The 22,309-nt window shown below is 38.6% G+C and overlaps 2 protein-coding genes and 1 pseudogene across 4 annotated transcripts; 1 reads left to right on the forward strand and 2 right to left on the reverse strand.

Moving 5' to 3' along the window:
• Positions 1–357: 357 nt before the first annotated feature.
• On the reverse strand, positions 358–17,711 carry GPN1 (GPN-loop GTPase 1). Of its 3 annotated transcripts, none has more exons than XM_039887535.1 (14): positions 16,478–16,633; positions 15,339–15,432; positions 14,597–14,636; positions 13,781–13,847; positions 13,008–13,045; positions 11,240–11,318; positions 10,966–11,060; positions 9,755–9,800; positions 8,938–9,084; positions 8,151–8,233; positions 6,846–6,885; positions 6,107–6,197; positions 2,968–3,075; positions 358–2,187 (listed from the first exon to the last, which is right to left on the reverse strand). In XM_039887535.1, exons 1-14 carry the CDS (start codon positions 16,586–16,588, stop codon positions 2,102–2,104), a joined length of 1,125 nt encoding a protein of 374 aa, XP_039743469.1. In that variant the 5' UTR covers positions 16,589–16,633; the 3' UTR covers positions 358–2,101. The 3 variants fall into 3 exon arrangements, with proteins under 3 accessions (XP_039743469.1, XP_039743471.1, XP_039743470.1); XM_039887537.1 differs by lacking the exon at positions 16,478–16,633 and adding an exon at positions 17,608–17,711 and having other exon boundaries at positions 2,015–2,187; XM_039887536.1 differs by having other exon boundaries at positions 2,015–2,187; positions 16,532–16,664.
• On the reverse strand, positions 10,135–10,250 carry LOC120622406 (uncharacterized; annotated as a pseudogene).
• On the forward strand, positions 16,646–22,174 carry CCDC121 (coiled-coil domain containing 121). The gene is made up of 2 exons (XM_039887531.1): positions 16,646–17,177; positions 17,619–22,174. The coding sequence occupies exons 1-2, from the start codon at positions 16,750–16,752 to the stop codon at positions 18,568–18,570; spliced, it is 1,380 nt and encodes a 459-aa protein (XP_039743465.1). The 5' UTR covers positions 16,646–16,749; the 3' UTR covers positions 18,571–22,174.
• The last annotated feature ends 135 nt before the right edge of the window (positions 22,175–22,309 follow it).

Raw genomic sequence — 22,309 nt, forward strand, 5'->3', positions numbered from 1 at the left:
ATTTGTTGCATCTGCTTGGCCATCAGAGGACAGGAGTCCATTCCTTTGCCAGAATTCAACATCTGCACACAGTACTTCTACTGGATGGGCAGCCTCTAAAAAAATAGGCATCTTTCTACTTTACATTGTGCCCTGAACAACTTTACTGTTGTTATTCATCCATCACAGTACTGCTCTGACTTGCATCTGATAGTCTCCAACAGTATTAAGTAAATGATGCAGCACTGGAATAATTAGGAGTAATTAGCAAATGTGTGCTTTATGCCTTGGTTATAGATGCCAACATGTTAAATACTTCTGAAGTTTGTTTTCTGGGTGCAGAATACCAGTCTTATGAAATTTAGAGTACTCCTTTAATAAAGACCAAAAGTCAAGGCATAGCTTTAATTAGTACATTACTGAGCGCTTTAAATGTTCCAGGCATTGAGAATAAAGATAAATGCAATAGCAAGTGAGGTTATAATCTAAACTGTTACCTGGTCATTTTATGAATTTGCTAATTATACATCTTTAGGACACTTATCTAAACCCTTCCTATTCCAGGCTTAGCTTCATTTTCCCTTTATGAAAGTAGATATCAGACAGCCTCCATAAAGTAGCCATCTAATATTTAATTCATTCAGTTAGGAAATATTTCTTGAGTACCTATTATGTGCTAGGTCTTATGCAAAGGATACAAAGATGAATAAGACATTGTGCATGCCCTTATGGAGCTTATAGCATAGGCCAGACAAGTTATTCTTGAAGGAAAAAGTATTTAAAGCACTCATGGGAAAAGCCAGATATGGTCAAGTTTTGCTGTGCAAATGGTTTCCTTCCTAAAGAACAGATTCAAATTTTTAAACCAGTAGTTACCACGAGGTATAGAATATTGAAATTAATACTTCATGGTAAAATAAAATACTTTTATTTTTAGAATGTTTAAATTTGAGAATAGGCACCAGATGGTCAAGGTTAGGGTACTGAGATAAAGCAGGTCATGTAAGGAGCTGGCCTGGAATTGTTACAGGCTATTTGAGTTACAGCAGTGGTTCAAAGAGATTGCTGGCCCCCCACACCCAGTTTCTGATTCAGGTCTTCAGTGTCCAGTTTCTAACAATTTCCCCGGTGATGCTTATGTTTCTGGTCCAGTAGTACAGAACTACTGAATTAGAGTACAGTTTAGGCAGGGATAAAATTCCTTAAGAGAAGTGTACTATGTTTTAAGATACTGTGAAGAATATGGAGGCAGGGTAAACCCTTATCATGACTGTTATATATGGAATGTACACTTGACATTCTATGGTCTTTTGAGCAAATCACCAAGGACACTCTGTATTAAGTTCAAAGTACAATACAAATGGGGCCTGGCTCTGTACCTGGTTACCAAGTATGTGTACAGGTGAAACTTTAGTAACCACCACCTCTTACTGAGACACGTTTGGACATGTGGCTTTAAACCTCTGTTGAACAGAAATGAATCTATCTGCCATTATATAATTTTCTTATTTGAAATTATGACAGAAAGGCCCACAACAAAGTTAAAAACTTTATCCAAGTGACCATTGAAAGCAGGATTCTTATTATGTTTTGCCTACTTTCTTCAACAAACCTGGTGTCCTGTAATGAGCTACCCAGTGTGAGGCACAGTGCATACTAACATTGATTGGTTGCCAAGGAGACTCCACTGCCACCCTGGACAAGCTCATGTTTCCCCTCTCCCTTTCTGCTAAAAGGAAGGGAACTCATGGGTCAAAGGCAAGATGCTAGGGAAGTAGAGGCTATAGATCCAGTCTCATGATAGAGATCTGAAATTAACAATAAGTTCTCTCTATTCCATCCGTCAGTAGCAAAAGTACTTGAGTTCAAATGATAGCTCGAAGTTTTACTCTTGAAGGAAAATCAGCATCCAAGAAAAGAATATCCTTCAAGCTTGCAAAAATCCAAGGGAAATGGCATCTACCTGCCAGGTCCAAACGTTTTCTATCCCTGGCTTCACCTGAGTCAGGAGATTATCTTAAGAGAAACTCTGCTATTCTAAACAAAATTGTCCTTTATAGTAACCCCCAATCACAGGTAAGGATAGTTTTTTCAGGGTTCCAAACTTTTGGACTTCTAGAAACTATTTATTGTTTCTCTTCCAGTACTGTGCCATTGATTCTTGCATGAAATTCTGGAATGCTGGCTCTTCATGGCTTTCCTCTGTAACTGCAAGGAAAAAAAATTCAATTTTTTTAAAACTCTCCCGATAGGTGTAATAGAGCTGCTGTCACCCATCCATCAGAAACAGTACTCTATTTCTAAGAAATAAGTGTTCACCCCACCCAATAAGGAAATATCTCCCAGAAGCATCCTCCATTTATCATGTTGCCCCAAACGTACAATTTCATCTGTAAGTGGGGAGAACACCTTCCTGATGAAGTACTCCCAAGTATTTTTATCTAAGAGAAATGAAAACGTATGTCGACACAAAGACCTATTAATGAATATTTATAGCAGTTTTATTTATAAGCGCTAAAATCTGGAAACAACCCAAATGTCCATCAGGTGGTAAATGGATAAACAAATTGTGGTACCTCCACATAATAGAATATTACTAAGCAATAAAAAAGAACACACTACTGATGCATGGCAACGACATGGATGGATCACAAAAGCATTATATCAAGTGAAAAAAGTCAAATGTAACTTAAATACTGTGACTGCAATTACATGACATTCTGGAAAAGGCAAAATTATAGGAACAAAAATTAGATCAGTGGTTGCCAGGAACTAGGTGTGCGGAAAGGGAGTAAATTAAAACGGGCATGAGGGAACTTTTGAAATGGTGGAAGTTTCTGTATCTTGATTATGATGGTGGTTACAAGACTATATATATATATATATACATATATATATATATATATACTTCATGGTAAAATAAAATACTTTTATTAGCATATATGTACATATGCTAAAACTCATCAAACTACCTTAGCCACCCCTCACCTCTGTGGTCAATGTCATCAGTGTCACTGTCTGCTCCCTCATCCTCTTCATCCAAGGTTCCTCGAGTCAGGATCAAGTCAGAAGGGTCCCGCACAGGAGATAAGCTGTCTACGGAGAAAACACCAGTGGCATGTCATGAACACATGCCTCCTCAAAAGGGGTGGTTTGAAATCAATAAGTAACTATGATGATAAATTTGACAAGATGAAAGTGATCGTGATAAAATGCAGGCTCTTCTTACCTCTTCTAAATGTATTGTTAGAACCACTTAACATTTCTATAGTAGTTTAGTTCACAAAGTGCTTTCACCATCCCAATAACCCAAGAGGCCTCATTTTTAAACTGAGAAAAACAATTCTCAAGTGGCTTATCTTGGTAGAAACGTCATTCGTTTTTACTAGCTCACAGCTCAGAAGAGACTATGGTTATTCTCATGAAGGCTAAAGACATCTGAGCAGATTCGGTGTGCTGGTGAGTCAAGGGAGAAAGTGTGGAGCACTGAGAAAGCTTCCTAGTGGAAATTAGGTTCAGAGAGGATCAGAAGAAAACAGAGGGTGAAATGTTCTAGAGTAGAGAAGCCAGGGCACTACTCAAAAATAAGAGGGGAAAAATGGAAAATTGAATTTACTAATAGAGGCAAACTCCCTACTCAGAAAAACTGAGTAAGAGCTGAGCTCCAATAATCAGGAAAAAGTCTAATTGGGTATTCCTAGGCAGGGGATTCAACCTGTGGGGGGATTGAGCTCCATGAGAACCTAAAACTATGTCCAAGTATCTTAAAGCCATGGGAGGACATGACTGCCCTCTCTTTAGGAGCCTAAGAGGTTAAGAGGGCTCAGCTGGAAACAAAGGTGGCTAACAGCAGCAACATCAAGGGACACAAATCTCAAGTGGCCTGTGGCCCTGAGAAAGGATGATGACGTGGGGTGCTGGTAGTCAATGCTTCATTCTCTGCCCAACTAAAAATTACACAACTACACTTGTGATTTTCCTCAAATAATTTACTGAAATGCCCTCCAACCTTCAACAGGTTATGTGAGTGCAGCAGACCCTTTGCAACAAGAGATACAACAGTTGCCACTTCATGTATTCATGAGTGATTCCGAAGGACCACAGCACACAGAAATTTACGTTGCTGAAGTACGCAACAAGGATGGTGCAGGCGAGTTCACTCAGTGAGCCCAGCCAGTTCCCAGCATCTCCTCCTCCAAGGGCTCTGCTGTTCTCTGTTGGATATCAATGGCTTTCATGAATAGAACTTCACTCCTTTAAAGGCTAGTCCATCAATAAGTGTGGTGGGTAGGAGTGTATATATTTAAATGAGCACCAGCCTAGAAACCCCGAGAGAATCAATGATAAAATAATTCAAACAATTAAAATAGTAAAGTAGCAGAATAAAAAGACTAATGTATAAAAATGAAAAGCCTTCATATACACGAACATAACCAGTTGGAAGATATAATCGTTCAGAAAAGCCCATTTTCAACACTAACAAAAAAGAAAATCCTTGGAATAAATTTAAGAAATAAGCAAACCCCACATAAGAAAAACAATCTTGAAAGACACAAAGTGGGTCTTACAATATAAACATATCTTTTGTTCTTTGATAGGAAGATTCAACATCATAGAGATGTCAGTTCTCCCAAAATTAATTCATGAATATAACACAATCCCAATAAAAATACCAAAAAGCTTTTTTTTTATCAAGCTAGAGAGTTCCACAGCTCATGTGGAAAAATGAGCATGCAAGAATAGCCAGGGAAACACTTAAAAAAAAAGTTTAAGGGGGACTAGCCCTTAGCAGATATTAAAACATACTATAAAGCCTGTACATAATTAAAACAGCATAGTATTGGCACACAGTCCAGAAAATAAAAGAGGTAGGCCAGAAATATACCCAAGTACATATGGAATTTTAGTGTATGATACAGGTAGCACCTTAGATCACTGGGGCAAAGACAGACTTTTTTATAAATAGTGTCAGTACAATTACTTATGAAAAAGGTAATATAGACATATATCTTACACGATACCTAAGAAAAAACTCCAAGCATAGAAAATGAAACCATACAAGTACTAGAACATGAGTGAATTCCCCTTTAACAGAGGTGTCAGTGAAGGGTTCCCAACTATGACTCAAAATCCAATTGCAATAAAAGATAAACAAATTTGACTACATTAAAATAAAACTTTTTCATGACAAATAACACCATGAACAAAGTCAAAGGACTGTTGACAAAGGGAAGAAAATATTTGCACCCTGTATCACAGAAAAATAGACACTATCCCTACTACATTAACGGGTATTAAAATTAGTGAGTGAATATTTGAAAATTAAAAGTACATTTATATAGTCTCAAAGCATCAACCCAAGAAAATACTTATTACGAAGGGAAAAATAACAACTTTACAATGAAAAACCGTGGCAGACACCACTTCAGACAAATGATCAAAGTTAACATCATCTGCAATGGGATGAATCAACATCATGTGCCTCCTGATATAGTAATCTATGGACAAAACGCAACTTCACTTTTGTAAAGGTCTGCCAAAAATGCACCACCGGAATCGAACCATGAGGAAACATCTGATAAACCTAAAGTGAGGAACGTTCTGTAAAATAACTGTCCTCTATACTTCAAAAATGTTAATGTCACGAAATACAAAGAAAGACTAAGGAACCGTTCCAGATTAAAGGCAAATAAGTATTAAAAAAAAATTAACAAAGTAGACATCAAGTATCTTCCCAAAGTAAAGCAAAAACTACCCGAAAAGGAAGAAACCAACGTGATATAGTTGTATTCCAACTTTCAGGGATTTGCTTTTCCACATGTGCATGTCTATATATACATATATATATAATGTAATACACATAAATGCAAAAATATACATACACACGTATCAATGTAAATATGGATAAAGTGGTAAATGTGGTAAATACAAAGACTAAAGAACCATTCCAGATTAAAGAAGACTATGAGACATGACAACTAAATGCAAGGCAGAGCCAGATAGGTATATCTAAAACCACATTTACTTTATCCTTTTCTCTTTCTCCCTTTAAATATCAATATCTTCCCACTGAGAAGAAATAAGTGTACCCCCCGTTTAGTTCCTAACACCAAGGACCCTCTAATACCTGTGGCAGTCCCTGTGTCCAAGGCTACAGAGCCCATGTCTTTCCGGAGGCGTTCCAGTTGTTCTTTCTGCTGCTGGCTCTGTGCACTGGCCTGTATACAGAGAAAAAAATATCATCATATTCAAAAAGGAGCCCAAGTTAGATGCCAGACTACTAATTGGAGATGACCAATTATACAAATAGTAGAGACTAAATATAAATGGCTCATGGGGGCAGAAACACTGAGCATTGTAGGCCCAGAATAGCAGAAATTCAGGCTCAAGGGCTCTGCAGACTGAATTAGAAGTTTCAGAAACTGGACACAAAAGAACCCTCAAGCAGTCATAGAAGGAAGGCTCAATGAGAAGGAGTCCAACACAGCCGATGGAGATGGGACACCTGATCACTTGGGATAAGACTTGTGAACCACCTCTCTGTTCCTTAACAAAATTCTGCAACTAGCCTTTAAATGGACCTTGGAGTGGGAGTGGGAGTAGGGCACAGTAAGGGCTTAGCGCACATAACAGGAAAAACTTGATTTTTAAAACTTCAAATAAAGAGAAGAAATATCAATAAAGGGCCTTTCTGCATTCAGACAGCATACATAGAAATTTACAAACTTAAATTAAGAAGTATCTCAAAGATATACTGATGACCAAAACAAAAGCAGGAGGATCAGAATAGAGTTTAAGGGTTTGTTTTTTTGGTTTTTTGGTTTTTTTTAGTGACCCTAAAATATACAAACAGCCTTTTAACTTACCAGTGATTTCTTCAGACGCTCATATTCAGGACGATATTCCCTAGAAGAAAAACACTTTCTAAATTCCCGTGCTTAATATTAATAATCTGTTCTGCCCACCACCACATCACTTCTATTTTCCTAGGACTCTGACAATGAAAAAAGATCTTACTTTTCTGAACATCAGACATAACAAGCATTACTCACTGAGATTCTATCCCTATGGAATTAAAAGCCAAGGTGCCTGCCCTCACCCTGAAACCAGAAAAAAAGAAAAAAGTGACTGCTGGGCTGGAAAGATTAACTTGACTGATGACTGATGAGCTTATCATTCTTTTGGATAAATATCTGAGATAAGCAAAAGAAGCTAGGCCTGTTAGTTCCAGAAAGCCCAATATATAATTTTGTGGTTTAGCAGGGCAACAATGAAAGCATAGAAAACAGTCTAACCCAAGGCTTTGATAAGACACTCTCCAAAAAACTCTTGTCTGATTAATCAAAATAAAAATAATGTGTCTGAAAACCACGATGTGGTTGTTAGGATCTTGCTAAGTATGAAGCCAAAGGAGCAAGCTAGTCAGCAGCCAAGTAACAGGCTATGGGCCTAAGGACAGTATCCACGTGCTCAGACTCTACTTTCCTTAGGTAAATGGAATTCCAGTATTAACCACAACAACAGCTCTAACAACCATTTATTAAGATATGTGCTGACTACGTGTCAGCAACTGCACTAGGTGCTTCAGATGTTTTCTCAAATAGTCCTCACAGCAACCTTAGCAATAAATGCTATTATCCTTGATCTACAAATCATGAAAACTTGCTAAGGTCGCTCATTTATTAAGTGGAGGAAAACAGAAATCCGACACATGCCTGTCTGACTCCAAAGTCTAAGTTCTTAATTGGGGGTCAGCCCGTGTGGCAAACAGGCCAAATCAAGCCCGCTGCTTATTTTTGTAAATAAAGTGTTACTGGAACGCAACCACACACAATCATTTACAAATTGCCTATGGAAGCTTTCATGCTACAACCGTGGAAGCAGTAGCAACAGAGATCGTATGGCCCACAGAGCCTAAAATATTTTGGCTTTTTACCAAAAAAGTCTGATGACTACTGCGCTTAACCATTCAATACAGTGAAGATGTTATACTTTTGCTTCTAAAAAAAGTTACTGGGAACTCATTACCCCTAAGTGTGGTCAGATCCAATACACATATACATGACAAATATATACGCTATGAAAATCAAAAAGCTTTGGCTGGCAAAACTGCTACATTGGAATTGTGGGTTACTGAGAATGTCATCAATAAGATTTTCCTTTATCCTCACCTTTCATATTCTTCTGCAGCACTAGTGACTTGCATGAAGAGTTCATCTAAGCCTGTACCCAGAACAGCAGACACACCCACCACCTGTCAAAAGCAACATTAATGCCACTGAAGAAACGAATGTATATTTTTAAAGTACATTATATTGTTCAAATGTCATAAAATCTTCATAATAAAAGAACTTTAGACACTTCAAGAAGTCTCTGGCAAAGAGTAAAGCTAAAACAAAACAGCATGCCTACCCAAACATCATGGAAATAAGTCTATGGAAAATAGAGAACTAAAAAAGAAAGATAATTAGAACTGAAAGAGTAGCAGGACTTTTTATCTATTCTCTATCAAATCAAACCACTGTCTGCTCTCTATAAAGATTTGCTTGGGCAATTAACATACTCTCTGCTACCCATACCCACTTTGGTTATACAAACCTTCCCCTTCCTTCAAAACATACCTCTAATACTATATCCTCCAGAATCTCTTATTTCAAAAGTGACATTTCCTCTCACCACCATCAGGCCCAACATCCAATCTTTCTTAAGGTACTTACCACCATACGTCATGTTTCAATTCTGTGTGTAGCCTTCTTTTCCAACTACACCATAAAGTCTCTGAGAACAGGATCTCTATCTTATTTAACTTTTAAACCTCCAGTTTTTCATAGGTAATGCTTTAAAATTTACTTTTCAAAAGGTAATGAACTTCTTTTCTAAGAAAGGTTCAAAGCCAGCCCTGTGGGTTAAGAAGTTATCCTGGAGACACTGTCAGTATGAGCAAAAGAGAAAGCTTACCCTGAGTGAGCTGTAAAACTCATCTAACACCAGGCTCATTGAACGAGTTAGGTTACTAACATACGTAGTCTCTTGATTCAGGGCATCTTGGAAAGCCTCAAAATCTTGCATCCATTCCACTGCAAAGCTGTGATCAATGATGTCAGTCTGTACCAGAGAGAAGTCAATTATCAGCAACTAGAGATGAGTTTAGATAACAAACAATGGACAAAACAAATTCTTTTAAGTGGTGACAGCAAAAGGCAATTATTCATATATTTTCTTTCTCTGCTTCCCCCATTTCCTCCTCCACTGCAATAGCCACAGGAAGCCAAGACTTTCTATAGTGTAAATAACTAAGTGAAGATATGTGTTCCCTTGGATGAAGCAAATCCTTCACTATCCACTGCCAAGCGACCATGGCCACAGTGGAAGCCAGCATCTTCCAGGCCCTGAAGTCAAGTAGTCTCTTTTATCTCAGCCATCAACCACCAAAGAAGTTTTATTTTTGTTCATTTTGCCACTTCCAATAGACTAGCAGTTCCATTCCCCCTTCCCCTCCTTGCACGGTCTTGATTCTGAAGGATAACCTATATGCTATGATTGAGGGACTGCTCTATCTAGGCTAACATAACTTTGGATGAAAGTCAATGATAAACAGTCATTTAATCTGATTGAATCTTCTTCCCCAAAGCAATCATGACTTGGTTTTAGTTAAGCTTGATCTGCTCTCCGACATCTGAAATAACCCTTTTCACCTACCCAAATCTTTCAATAACACAAGGTTCTGATGAAAAAAAGATACAGTATTGAATCACAACAGTAAGGATCCACTTACTTTATTCATGACCACAATGAAAGGCAGCTTGGTTTTATACAAGATGCTGAAAATCAAACAACACATTATTAGTAAAAGCACTTAAGCTCATTTACCCAGTGTCAGTCTGTTGGGACTGAGTAAAGAGAAGGGGGGTGGGTTCGGATTCTAAATATAAGTATCCCTTCTTACACAGCACATATTCTCCTCTCCCAAGAGGCAAACCATCATTACCATCAAGCAAACAACACACACACATACTCTTTCTTGGAGTAATAACGCTTTGCTACTGATTGTTTTCAGTGTGTGTTTGTTTGTTCGGTTGTTTGTTTTTACCAAATAATTGTCTTATATGTCAGTCATCAAACTTTTTTTTTATTATTATTATTTATTATTATTTATGCCTACAGCACCTGGTCTTCCTAGGTGGTCTCCCATCCAAGTACTAACCAGGCCCAACCCTGCTTAGCTTCCAAGATCAGACATCGGGCTTGCTCAGGGTGGCATGGCTGTAGACCATGGGGCATGGCCGTAGACCATGGGGCATGGCTCCACTGAGGCACAAACCCAGGACCTTCTGCATGTAAAGCAGACGTGCTAACCACTACACTATGGAACCATGTCCTCAGTCATCAAATTTTGATCGGACTAGGATTTCCTGAATCTAATTAGAAAGGACATCCCTAGTTATATGAGAAGGGACGAATGTGTTGGTGATGACTTTTGTGTATCTCCAAAATCAAATTCTCTCAGCTTTAATGATCTGCCTTGCTCCTGGGTTTAATGCACTAACATAACCTAGAGTGAGGCATGTCCTTCCTCTCTTAATGTCACCACACTTGGGACAAATATGTGTGTTTTAGAATTATCGATAAATCTTTTTATTCATAATTTCTCCTCGTGTTATAATTTCACACTACCTAACACAGAAAAGGGATTCTATTCTATTTAGACTTAAGTTTCATTCAACTGACAATAACTACCAGAAGATTCATATTCGTACACCGTCTATTTCTGTAGCAAGCAAGGGAGGAAGATGAGAAGATGCTGACAGAAAATGCCAACAGCCTGTTTTCCCTTCTGACTCCTCCCCAACTTACAACCACTAAGCTGTGGGGCAAATCTGAATGAACACAAATCTAGGGGGTAAGCACTCAGTACTCAAAAACAAACAAGAAGACAACTCAAAAACATACCTTGATATAATATCATGCCCACCCTTAATCAATTACCTGCAGGCATAGAGCATATTGGACATGAAGGTCACTGGGTTGGTACTTCTCGATGTGTCCATCACATAAATGACAATTGTTGGAAATGAAGATGCCTAAAGCCACAACATAATCCAAGCCTTAGCCAGAAGGTACATCACCTGTCCCCAAGCTTTTCCTACCTTCCTTAGCAAAAGAGAACTTGAGGCAGAGTGTATAAAGCTTCTATAACTCCCACATAAGGTCCCAGGCAATAAAAAGATGCTTATCCAGTAACAAGTCCTACAGTACTCACCAGGGCCTCACTGATGATTGTCCCAGAAGCTGACCAGGTGAATACTTCAATCTGTCCAGGTGTGTCAATCAAGACATATCTGTGTCAAGAAAGACCATTAAAGAAGTATTACACTTGTGCAATGCTGAAAATATTCTGTCACACAAAACACCAAACACCTGGTTATCCAAAATTAGAATAACCTCTTCACATTGCCAATTCTAACTTCCTCCCATTGCCTTTAAAATGCATACTACATTCCTCTGGCTTTGTTCGATGTCCAATATTCATGCTAATGGGCAAAAGCAGCAGTCCATAAATTATTGCAAATGATCACGAGGAAGCTGTGATAGTTACAGAAAGACACTGCATTAAAAATGAGAGGGAAAACCAGAATGTAAATCTCTTGGGAAACCATCTGATTGCCTAGGGGCGGGCATGGGGAAAGGTGGAGGGGAGGGAGGAATGGAGGGATAGGGGCGTAATAACTACATACAGGGTTTCTTCTTCAGTGATGAAAATGTTCTAAAATTCGTCATGGTAATGGTTGCACAATTCTATGACTACACTAAAAGTCACTGAATTGTGCACTTTAAAAAGGTGAATTGCATTATGTGAATTATATCTCAATAAAGCTGTTTTTAAAAATGAACAAAGAATTTGAATAGACATTTCTCCAAATATATACCAATGGCCAATAAATACAGGAAAAGATGTTCAACATCATTAATCATTGAGGAAATACAAATCAAAACCACAGTGTGATACCACCTCACACCACTATGGTGGCTATAATCAAAAACAAAGATATAACAAGTATTAATTGACAAGGATGTGGAGAAATTGGAACTCTCATGCACTGCTAGTAGGAATATAATAAAATGGTGTAGCCAGGAGCTAGAAGAAAGGCAGAATAGGGAACGACTGCCAATGCATATGGGGCTTCTTTTGGGGGTGATGAAAATGTTCTGAAATTAGATAGTAGGGATCAATCCACGATTTTATGAATATACTAAAAACTACTAAATTGTATAAAGGAGTGTACTTTATGGTATGTGAATTTATATATCAATAAAGCTATTTTTTAAAAACGACCTTTAGTATGATCTCGTTTTTATAAAACACCTTATCCATTCCATCCATCTGACCTTCTATTTATGTATATATGCCTAGATACCTATAGAATGATAGTCACTGATGATGACGATGATGATAATAATAATTAGTTTTTTCTACCAGAAATCTCATGGGTGATGGTTTCATCTTTTAAGTATATGTATGGTTTGAATTCTTTATAATGAGCATGTATCCTTTTTTACAAAAATCTTTCTTTAAAAAAAAAAAATTAAAATTTTAACAATTAATTGTAGGTAATGATAAGAACAAATATTTTATTTTATATTTTGATACTTTTAAATTAAAAAAATTATTCTCTCTGTATTATGTAAATTATATCCATTTAAACAAGAGTTAGAAAGGTGTTTCAGAGACTTTAATGCCAACATTATGGTTCCCCAAGAGAAAGGAGGTAGATAACTGAATTTGGACAGTTTCAAAATATCTAAGAAGCCATGGGCAAATAACAAAGTAATTGGGGGTGGGATACTACTAAATTTAGCTCTATACTGGATAGCAACTTAATGATTTTCCCGCCTTTTTTTTTTCACTTCTAAGAGTTTCATCTCAATTGACACCCTTTCAAAACTTGATGCTATCCCGAAATCCTTCAAAAAGCCTAGAAATGTGTCAACTACAGAATAATTAATGGCGCAAAACTAAAATCACTCACTTAGACACGTTCTGGGCCTTCTCAATAAATTTCATTACCTAAAAGAAAAAGATGCCAATTACATCAGGATCCAATTTCAACACAAAATCACAGGATCTTCTCCAGGGTGGCCTGCCTCATAGACACCATCAACTATTGAATCTTCGTGTTCTTAACTTTAGGGCACCAATTAATAAACTTACTGAACCAAAGAAACATAGCCACATTAGAAGCACTGCAACACCCTAGGGCACAGTGCAAGAACCAGAGAAGCTGAAGACTTGATCTGCTACCTTCAAGTCACTTCTGCTGCTTTGGCAAAATGTTAATAGCCTGTCTCACAGAGCGACATCAGGGTAAAAAAAACTGATTATAAAACATTCTTAAAACACTCTTACAGAAGAAGAAGGTGATAGAGAGAATCTAAATGATGACAACTTTGTCACAAGTTAAAAGCCCCATTATTTTTCCATTCTGTGCCTGCTAGCCCGTCTCACCAACCCACAACCCCCTCTTTACCGTCTCTCTATTCCATCCTCAGGCTAACACTACAAGCCAATAATAGATCAAGAAACGAACCCAGGTCTCCTGGATTTTTGTTTTATTGACTCTCACGAATATTAAATGTGAAGTGTTTATAACATTGGTCATGCTCTCATAGCCTATTTTTCTATCAAAATTATTTTCTATATTTATATCCAGTTCTATTGCTCTTCTTTCCCAATGTTATCAAACCAAGGCATTGAAGGTTTTTACATAGTCATACCTGTACAAGTAAAAACAGACAGACATACCTGATCAAATCTGGTAGCAAAGAGATTGAGTGAGGTCACTATGCCACCGTTGGGCCCAAGTCCATATCTAGACACTAAGTTGAGGATTTAAATTGCTTACAGATCAATATAGATGATAAAGCTCATACCTAGGATATCATTCACACAATCTACATTGTATTAGCGGTCCATTAATGAATATTTGCAAGCTAATCCTTGACTAGTATATACCACACAACCTAAACTTCATAGGGAAATTTATCATTTTAGAGATGGCCAGACAAAATGAAGAAACTAAAGTGACCAAAACATAATTGACAGATGCATCAGGCAGTGACAGCCTTTGGCATTAGCCATTAAGATCCTCTATGTAACACTCCTTGCTCTGATCCTCATTAATCAAGCAACCTGCTGATTATAATTAGTCTTCCATTTCATGCAGTAATGTACTAAACCTACTGAACCTACTAATTTCTGAGTTTCCCAGTCTGAAGAGGCGGTGACCAATGGATTTATCCTCCAAGGCAATACTACTTTCTGGAACCCAGGCACACTACCAGCCAGCCTCTCATTCTCTGAGCTCTCTAATTACAACAGCCTGCTGTCTGAGAAGATGTTAAGAAAACCGAATCACATGCTGAAATAGTATTTCTAATCACCTACAATACTTATCCCCACATCCATCTTCCATCCTAATAAAATTACTTTAAAGCAACCAAATGTTTCTGCTAATAAATTTCACAAGGAAATGCAAAAACACTCTTTGAAGCCACAAAATACACAGATGGTAACTAGCCAGGGATGAGTCAACAAATAAGTAGATGTAAAAAAGGATACTGTTTCATGACTTCTTTATACTTCACAGTGTCACGAATATCTGGGGATGGGGAGGGGAGAGAATTAACTGGAATTTAACACATATGAAACAACGTAGCATAAGACCCTCCACCAATAATATTCTAAGCCAATAGGTCTCTCAAGTCATCTCTGCTTCTTCTGGGAAAAAAAATAAGTTTCTCTCTTGGCATCTGAGTTGCTTTTCAAATTTTTTTTTAATTTTTAATCATTTTAGAGTCACAGATTCCTCTTAAAGTCTAATGATAACCGGGAATCTCTCCCCTAAACAATGTACATATGCATATATATGTATATTTTCCCATGTAACTTTGAGAGTGGAAGATAGGCTCCTATAAATCAGTAAGTGAACTACTACACAAAAACCCTATACTCTAACTTTGAGAAAAGAACATTTTAAAAGTGTATGTATCAGAGCCTTCTGAATGGCCTAGAAGCGAGAGGACTCTGTGTCACTTCATTTTCCCAACTAACAATAGCATGACACCCTCGGGTCAGAAAGCGGGAAGAAATAACGCTGAGTGGTAAGCGAACACGTTTAGGAAAGGGAGAGAAGTAAATAAAGAGAAAATATGAATAAGCGAGAGGCCAAGTTTAAAGATTTTGGTAAAGGCAAAGGAAACGAAAGTAGATGGTTTAGAAAAAAATAAAAGCATTGAAAACTGGCAGGCTAGAGGCTTTCCATTCTGAGGCATTTTATAGAGAACTGGCACAGTTTACTTACCAATATTGGCAGGAAAGGGAACTTCATGCACAGCTGGGTCCAGGTTGATCACATAAGGTGGAGAGCCTTGGCTATGCAGGTGTCCTGTGAGCCTCTGTGGCAATATAGGGAAAAAGACTGAGTGAGACAAAGGAAGCATTATAAGGGGACAAAGAACATTTCCCTCTATCTGAAATATTCGCCTCCAACATTCAACTCAGTTGAAATGCTAACTTTATTACTCATTTCAGAACCTCCACTGCTCTTGATCACTTATTTACTTGTTTTGTGGGGTTCTTTCCCTATCATCCCACTGAACAGTAGTTCCCTGAAAGCAGGAATCTTGTCAACCTCATTTTCACTGTATTCCCAGTGCCTGTGTCAAGGTAAGAAATGTCCAAACCCACAGAGAATTTTTATAAGTTTATTGGAACCAAACTGACAACTGTCAGGAAGCATGATCTCAAATCCTCCTGAGAATGAGGTTACAGTTTTTTATGGATTTGGAATTAAGAAGGTAGCATAAGGAAGATTAAATGAAGGTAGGAGAAAGCAAGGAAGGGGGTTGGACTACAGGACAGTTAGTAAGATTATGTGCTCTCTTGAAAAAGAGGGATTTCAAAGGTGTGTTAATCTAGATGCACAAAAATAATGAACAGGGCTTGCTTAAGGCAAAGATAAAGCTTTTATTATGCCTGGGGCGTGATACCCACCAAACCCTACCCAGTTAGGAATTTATGATCAGATCACCCTGTGATCTCAGTTAGGCCTATTACAGCACTTCTTCATCCACATCTGAAATATGGTAGGCACGCAAGAAATAACGTAATTCTTTTGCAATCTACACCGAAAGCCTGTATGGTAACACTAGATCGCCAGTTTCTTGTAAGTTTCTGCCTTCGAGGAGTTGGCAATATTATCACCAAGACCATTCCAGTGCAACTGGTTAGTTGTGCTAAGTATGCACTGAGGGTGCACAAAAGAGAGCGTTAATTAACCGAGAAGTCTTCGCCCAGGAAGAAACTGGAGTTGCCTGGCAAGTCCCCCAAAGCCACGCTGGTCCCCTCTAATGCCCCAGAGACCTCCCTCCCATTCTCCCTGGCCTCCCACGCGCCACAACCTCTCGCGCACACCAACTACACCCGCGCTGTGCAGGTCACCTGTACAAAGGTGGTTTTCCCAGATCCCGCCATTCCCAACACCAAAAGACACACTGGGGGCCGGAGTTCCCCCGAAGCCTGCGCCTCAGCTGCAGTTGCGGGCGCCGCCATATTTCTCCTGGTACCGCCCACTCTACCATTGAGACGTCGCGTGGCTAGAGAGCCTACCACGACCTTCCGGGCTGCGAGCGAGGGCCGAACTGAAAAGGAAGAGCGTAGGGGCGTCAGAGCCTGGTCCTTTCCCGACCTGGCTCGGGTGCCAACTAGTGACTATGTCGGGGCTGTGGAGGTTCTTTGATGACCGCTGGAGGGTGACAGAAATAGAGACGCTCAGCGTCATGGGGTTGGGCCTGGGAAAGCCAAAGCTCTGGTTCCCCAGGGAACCAGATGAGACGGGATCCCGAGGGCAGGGCTTCCGCAGTAAGAAAAAGAGAGTGCGTTTCACTTTCGACCCCCAAACTGCGGGGAACAGAGCTGCCAAAGGACCTACTGCTAGGGTTCTTTCCGCCCCCGAGAAAGTTAAGCAGCTCAGGGCTGGACCTGCCAGCGATCGAAAGGGGCACTGGGCAGAGCCGAGACCCGCTGAGCATAGAACCGAGAAACTTCCCCTCCGGGGACGCGATCTCCGTCTGATGCAGGCCCCCAGCACTAGCTACGTGGGAATCAGTAAACTACAGCAAGATGTTGGGAGCGAATCCAAGTAGGTACTGGAAGAGGCGCTTCCCTCCGCAGAAGCGTCCTCGGAAACCGAAAATGTGGTGCAAAAGCCGCGAAATCCCTGCTCCCGACCATGGAGTCTGTTCTTGTGTCCCTTTGTAGCTGTTTACTAAGTCATAGATCTAGGGATCACACCCAGGCTCTGCTATTTGCTAGCGGTGTAAATCGTGGCCAAGTATCTAAACCTGTTTTCTCTTTAAAATTTAGATAATACCTCACCGGGTGGTAGCGAGTTCATATAGTAAAATGTAAACTACATTCCCTTATCTTTACCCCTAGCTATATGCCCCCGTACCTCGCACTGTCAGGAACACAATAGGTGCTCAAAAATATTTTCTTGTATGAATTAAAGTACAACTGTGCATTTTTTATTTCCTAAATTTTCATTAAGAACTGATGGGGGAATGTCTTACCTGTTCTTCAGGTTTGCTGAGGACTCCAGTGTTACCCCTCCACCGTATCTTAGTTTAATGAATAATGTTTTCAAGTCAGAGAGGCTAACAAAGGCAGCGATGTGGCTTAAAGAAAAGACAGTGGAAATTATGAGGCTGAACATGCTGGTAAAACAAGCTCAAATCCGGCAAGAACCGCTAAGGAAGGAAACCCACCAGCTGTTAACAGAAAAATTACGCGTCCAGGCTGAAAATAAATTCTTTGAGGAATATCTGACCAAAAACACTGAAGCACGTCGAGAGCAATATGAGAAGCTGTGGGAAGTCTATTTACAAAAATGTGGGGAGATTCAACGAAGGAAACAAGAATCAGCCTCCAAATATGCGAAACAAACTGAAGAGCTTAAAAGCAAGTTCTTACAGAAGGAAAAGATCCAGTTCGATTTGGAGCAGCAGTTGCAGGCAATGAAGGACATTTCACTAGTAAGGGAGAAACAGGAGAGACAAATACAGACATTACAGGAGGAGAAAAAGAAAGCCCAAGCTGAAACAGATGCAAAGAAACAGGAAGTGGAGATCCGGTTCCTCCAGGAAAAAGCAGTACTGGAGAAAAAACTGAGGGAGCCAGACGTGACCCATTTGGGAAAGGAAGAAAGGAAGGCGCTTCACAGGAAGGCCCAAGTTTTGCAGTCCGCAGCAGAGAAGTCTACTTTTGACTTCCACCTCGGCATCCGCAGACAGAGCGAGAGGTTACAAAAGGAAATACTGCAGCAAACTTGGCAATGCCAGGAGCTGCAGGCTACTCACAGCAGGTTAGAAAATCAGAAGCAGCAGCTGCAACAGGAACAATGGTACATTGAGTCCTTAATCCGGGGGAGGCAACGACTGCACAACAGGCATAATTCAGGCCCAAAAGGACAGGGTGCTTCAAAGACCACAGAAAACCCTCACTTGGGCATTAAATCAAGGATTCATCCACGGTAATTCCTAAAATATCCCTGCTAAATAAGGGCTGGAGCGAGTATTCTTAGGTGCTGCATAAACTTGGTTAGGAAGGCTTTTGGATCTCATTGCTATGGTAAAATAGCCATCATAATGTGTTAGTATAAAGGATTAGGTATCTTCCAGTCATACTGCTAGATATCTGTGACCAGCTTCCCTTAATTAGGTTTTTCTTTAGCTCTTACTAATAAACAGGATGTTCCTCAAAACTTCCAGATAACCTAACACTATTTGCTAAACACTCATAGATTAAATCAGCTCCAGAAAAACACCTAGAAGAAATGAAAGGAAAATAATTGTGTGATTTATTTCATCTAGCTGAGTTAGATTTCTTTATAGAGAATCACCTTTAAGAGTAGCGTTTCAGATTGACTTTATATTGGGCTTCCTGCTCTGTAAACAATATCAGTTTATCCTCATTCCTGTTGGCCAACTCAACATACAGTGTTTTTAAGCTTTTTTAAAAATTCTTGCCAGTGATCAGGAAGACCTATAGTTTTCTCATGAGTGAAAAAGTACTCTTAATAACAGCAAGATCAATGAACAGTAGGCAGAATGGCCTTTTGTCTGCTTCTGTCCTTACAATTTTAGCTTTGAATAAATTGAGAAGATATAAAAGACATATATATTAGGTCAGCTCTCTTTTGAAAACATTTTTCTGTGAAGAAATAACCTCTAGAATTACTGAGGTGGCTGAATGCCTTGCTTATTTTAGGAAAATATATCAAAAGAACGTTTTAAAATATTTGAACAACTTTTTAAAGTCTTGAACCATCAGTTTCCCTAGCAACATCCAAAATTCTAAAATGACAAGATTATTAAATAAAGTACTTTACTTTTAGGTCACCTATTACATTTTCTTACTATATGTGCACTTAATACTACCTGAAATGCCTTTTGTAATGTGTGCCATATATTTATGCCTACCTAATAGAACTGAGAATAGTATTTTAAATTAGTATAGATTTTTGGGGTAGGGTTTTTAGGTTTGTTTTTTTTGCATTTATGATATATTGATGCTTAGACCAGTGATTTATTTGAATGTTGAATACTGGTACAGGAATATAACCCCTTAACATCGCTCCTCTATGAGAAAATATAATCTTTATGTTTTCTAGAAATTGTCAGTGATGAAGAATGTCAAAGTAATTTTCTTGAATTTTGTTTTATTCATATGCAGATTCCTTTAAATTAGATTTAAAAAGGACCATCCCCCAATGTGCCTTTAACTTCTAACTTTAACAATTTTCTGTTAAATATGCAGTTTATTAAACTTTTTGTTATTAAAAAACAAAAGCCTGCTTAGATTATAATTTATCTATTGGTTTTATTATTGTTTCAATGTAATGTATTTTCTACTTCATCACTTTACCACTTCCGCATGTCTTGTTCATACTAAGATGCAAATAATAAAACTGCAGTTTTAATGCTGAAAACAGGACTTTCGGTAAGAATGCAGGTACCTTAACTTGAATACTTCAATTCATGAGCTAAAAATACAGAAAGACTGCACTTGAAAAACACGGTATCCAAGACAAATTTGAAGCCCTATACTCTGTGGATACAAAAACCCTAGGAAAATATATACCTAAGGCTGATAAGATCTTAGAATCTTCTTATTCTGCTACTAATTCCGCTCCTGCCATTGCTATCCCAATAATCTAATTCGGGAGTGGATAACTTCCATCTCATCTCAGTTTAGTTTCAATTCCCATCATCTCAGACAATGGATCTGATGTACTGCTTATGGCTATCCCTGTCAGAGTAAGGCCTCTGAGAGCTCGAAGACTTTAAAGGATGAATCATCTGATAAAGGTACTTTGAAATCTTACCAGTAAGTGAGCAGCAGGTTGGCCAACTAAGATCTCAATCTAATTTTTGTCTGCTTTGCTATGAAGAAAATTAAACAGAGTGATGTTAGAGAAAGTGTGTTTAGGTGGAAAAGACCTCTGAGGTGAAACTTAGGTTGAGACTTGACTGATAAAATGAAGCATACAATGCAAAAACTGGGTAAAAAAATCATTCCAGGCAGAGGAACAGTGAATACAAAGGCCCTGAGATGGGAATGAGCTTGGTAGGTTCAAGGAACAGAAAGGTCTGTGTGGCTAACATGTAGTTGGGGAATGGGCAGAGAACATGGGTGGAACAGGAAAATGAGGCTAAAAGGTCAGCAGTAGGAGCACAAAGGGTATTCTCAGTGCACTGGGAAATCATTAGGCTTTCAGCAGGTGAATGAAGTCTGATTTACAATTGTAAAAGCTCACTACAACCTGTTATGTGGAGTGTCCAACCCGGTAAAAAGCAGAAGGAAACTAAGAAGCTACTGTAGTCTAGACAAGAGGTGATGGTTCCAACTGGGATGATAGACACGGAAGTGAAGAGAAAATCTGGTGGGCGGGGGAACAGACTATGGGATGAGGGGAAAATCAAAGGTTAACATGAAGCAGAAGGAAAACTTTCTAAAGCTTTTCTTTGAAGAAGGAGATAAGCAGAATATATTTTTCTTTCGTGTGAACCGATTTCTAAAAAAATATTTCATACATACAAAAAATATAAAACTATAACAAATTCACTACCTTAAGGAAATAAGAATTTTCAAATTCACTTCTAGTCTTTCTGGATCCCAGAAGCACTATACTAAATTTGGTGTTTATCATTCCTATGCATATTTTCATACTATGTTTATAATATAAATATATAAATATTTGTATGTACATTTATATTTATATATCCATAGAGCATTTTGCATGTTTTTAAACCTTATATAAATGGTACACAACTTGCTTCTCCTAGACATTATTTGTAAGATGTATTCATGATATAAGCTCTAGTTAATTTCACAGCAGTACAGTATTCTACTAAAGAATTATGTCACAATTGATCCTTTCTCCCAATGATGGACAATTAGGTTATGTATTAGAGAAGGCTAACAAAGAGACTCAAGAATGTACATCTCAAATAACAGACACTTATTCCTTGCTCACATAATAGTCTGATAGATGTTCTTGGTTGGGGTCCTTCATGGGGTGATTCAGGAAATCAACAATCTTCCATTTTGTGCTCTACCATCCCCTAGAGCCCCATCATCATCTGCATCTAAACTAAATAGGAAAGAAAGCATGGGGGTACACTCACTCACTTAAAAGGTCTAGCATGGAATTGACACAAATCACTTCTACTCACATTCCACTGGAGAAAAGTTAGTTGGCTACTCCTTCCCTAGGAAAGGGGGATGAAGGGCTGGGAAATGTGATCTAGCCATTTGTCCTATAATCCTATAGTTTTGCAAGTTGAGAGCAGATTTTGGTGGACAGCTACTAATCTCTGCTACACGTTGTTTCCAGTGTCTGTTATAAACCGTACTACAATAATCATTCTTGTTTATAGCAAGAGGAATTTCTCTGTATATACCTAGAAGTGAAACTAAGTTTTAGGGCATATCTTCAACTTTGCTGGATACTACCAAATTGTTTTCAAAGTGATTGTACCAATTTACATTCCAAACTATGCATTAGAGTTCACATTGCTCCAAAACCTAGCCATACCTGATATTGTCAAACTTAAGTTTATGTTATTCTACTGAATTAAAAAAAAAAACCTTAAAAACTCGATACTATGATAAGGATAGTCTATACTGAGTCCTGCTGATCACTGGCCATGGGAAACAAACAAACAAGCAAACAAACAAACAGGAGTGCCTGCAAGGGCTCTAGATGAGACT

The sequence above is a fragment of the Pteropus medius genome, unplaced genomic scaffold (genome assembly GCF_902729225.1).
Source record: "Pteropus medius unplaced genomic scaffold, Ma_sr-lr_union100, whole genome shotgun sequence".
Classification (NCBI taxonomy): Eukaryota; Metazoa; Chordata; class Mammalia; order Chiroptera; family Pteropodidae; genus Pteropus; species Pteropus medius.